Below are 2,500 nucleotides of genomic sequence, written 5' to 3'. Positions count from 1 at the left end.
TGTGTGTGTGTGTGTGTGTGTGTGTGTGAGACACGTGTGTATTTAAGGGCCAGTCTTCCTGATGAGCACTCCTTCATCTCGCTATTCTCTCTATACCCATCACTTCTGCTTATCTCTCTCTCTTCCTATAACTCTTTCTATCTCTCTCCATCTCTAACTCTGTCTCTCTCTCTATCTATCTCTTACTCTCTCTTCATCTCTAACTCTCGCTATCTCTCTCTCCATCTCTCTATCTCTAACTCTCTCTGTCTCTCTCTCTCTAACTCTCTCTCTCTGTATCTATCTCTCTGTCTAGCTCTCTCTATATCTCTAACTCTTTCTCACTCTCTCTCCAACTCTTTAACTCTCTCTCCCTATCTTTCGATCTATTTTCCTCTCTCTTTCTCTTGCCTCCCCTATGGAAGCTCAGCTGTATCACTGGTCTCCTATGTACTTTTTCACCTCCAACCACTTTTATATATTGTCTTTATACCTTCCTTCTGTGCACTTTTTCAGACTTTTCAAACTTTTCACACACACACACACACACACACACACACACACACAGACTTTTTCATTTTTAACATACTCAAAGTACTTCATACTTCAAAGTTATGCAGGCTCTGAGATTAAGAAATTCATTTCTGGTGATGATGTTGCATCTTTAATCAGTGCAATGGCAACACATTTATGGTAGCTCTAAATATATCACTGCTCTTGCTTTCAACAATCAATCAATCAACCAATTAATCAATCAATCAACAATCAATCACTCAATCAATCAATCAATCAATCAATCAATCAATTAACAATAAGTCAGTCAACATCCAGTCATTTAAACATCTATCTATCTATCTATCTATCTACCTATCTGTCAGTCTGTCTTGTCATTTCTGAGTGTCCTGAAACTCCCCTCTCGTCCTGTCAGGTGTACATCGTGCCGCAGATAGCCATCTTTAAGATGGAGGGTCTGGAGGGGCCGGAGGCCGAGGCGGCCATGTTGAACAACATGCGCGTGTACGGCACCGTGGTGCTGAGCTTCATGGCCCTGGTGGTGTTTGTGGGCGTCAAGTACGTCAACAAGCTGGCGCTGGTCTTCCTGGCCTGCGTCATCCTGTCCATCATCGCCGTCTACGCCGGGGTCATCAAAACCGCCATCGACCCGCCCGATTTCCCGTGAGTGCCATTCTGTGTGTGTGTGTGTGTGTGTGTGTGTAGTATGTGTATATGTTGGTACTCTCTAGTACTTTAAAGTGTGTAGGATCAATTAGTGTTGAAATACACCAAGAAACTGTGTGTGTGTGTGTGTGTGTGTGTGTGTGTGTTGTCTCATGCCTCATGACTCCCTCTCTCTGGTGTAGGGTGTGTGCTGGGCAACCCTATGTGTATACAGTATGTTGGTGCGTGCGTGCGTGCGTGCGTGCGTGCGTGTGTGTGTGTGAGTTTGTCTCATGTCTCATGACTCCCTCTCTCTGGTGTAGGGTGTGTGTGTGGCACCAAGAAACTGTGTGTGTGTGTGTGTGTCTGTGTGTGTGTGTGTGTGTGTCTGTGTGTGTGTGTGTGTGTGTGTGTGTGTGTGCGTCTCATGTCTCACGACTCCCTCTCCCTGGCGCAGGGTGTGTGTGCTGGGCAACCGTACGCTGGTGTGGAAGGGCTTCGACGTGTGTGCTAAGATGGTGGAGCGGGACAACGGCACCGTCACCACCCAGCTGTGGAGGCTCTTCTGCGACTCCAACCTGCTCAACGCCACCTGCGACGAGTACTTTGTCAACAACAACATCAGCGTCATCCAGGGAATCCCAGGCGTCGCCAGCGGAGCCCTGTGGGGTGAGAGAGCGAACACACACACACACACACACACACACACACAAAAGTCCACATTTCACATTTCGTAATAACCTCTGACCCTGGAATACTTAGTCTATGTTTAAAAGAATGCCCAGATGGAAATGCCCAGGGCAAATATAGGGGTGCCTCTCATTCATCTTTTATACATCCTCCCTTCCTTCATCGGTCTTCGTCCTCACTGATCTAGATAGAGAATGATGGGGCGGCAACAATGGGATAGTCTATCCAGTGTTAGTTATAGATCAGTGGGAATGAGCGTGGAGGATCGAGGAGAGATGTTGAGAGGCACCCTAGGTAAGAGACCATACAGAATGTTTCAACATTGTATACAGGCTACACAGTACCGTCACTCCCACTGTATATGCACCAAAATGTAGCCAGCAGGTGTAGCTTTACTGCAAATGTTTTCATTCTTCCTCCAGAATGTTTATGATGCCAAAATGCACCAACACCGTACGTGTTACATGCAGTGATGATTTTTTTTTTTTTGGTGGTCCATGCAGCAGATGTATCTTGAATGTTACTTATTGTAGTTAATTGAGATCTATCTTGAGTGTACCAGAGAGAGAGAGAGAGAGAGAGAGAGAGAGAGAGAGAGAGAGAGAGAGAGAGAGAGAGAGAGAGAGAAGCTGGAAGGTTCCAGGTGGCTTGTCATTGTTGATATCTCCTTTTT

At 46.1% G+C, this 2,500-nt stretch overlaps 1 protein-coding gene across 1 annotated transcript in view; it reads left to right on the top strand.

Annotated features, from left to right (window-relative positions):
* The window catches only part of slc12a5a (solute carrier family 12 member 5a), a 118,798-nt gene that overhangs the window by 84,122 nt on the left and 32,176 nt on the right, over positions 1–2,500 (top strand). The window contains exons 7-8 of the mRNA XM_062544516.1: positions 908–1,155; positions 1,595–1,806. Coding sequence (XP_062400500.1) covers positions 908–1,155; positions 1,595–1,806 — 460 coding nt within the window. The remainder of the gene's footprint in view (positions 1–907; positions 1,156–1,594; positions 1,807–2,500) is intronic.

The sequence above is a fragment of the Sardina pilchardus genome, chromosome 9 (assembly GCF_963854185.1).
Source record: "Sardina pilchardus chromosome 9, fSarPil1.1, whole genome shotgun sequence".
In the NCBI taxonomy this organism is placed as follows: domain Eukaryota; kingdom Metazoa; phylum Chordata; class Actinopteri; order Clupeiformes; family Clupeidae; genus Sardina; species Sardina pilchardus.
This window is presented reverse-complemented; position numbering and strand designations above follow the sequence as displayed.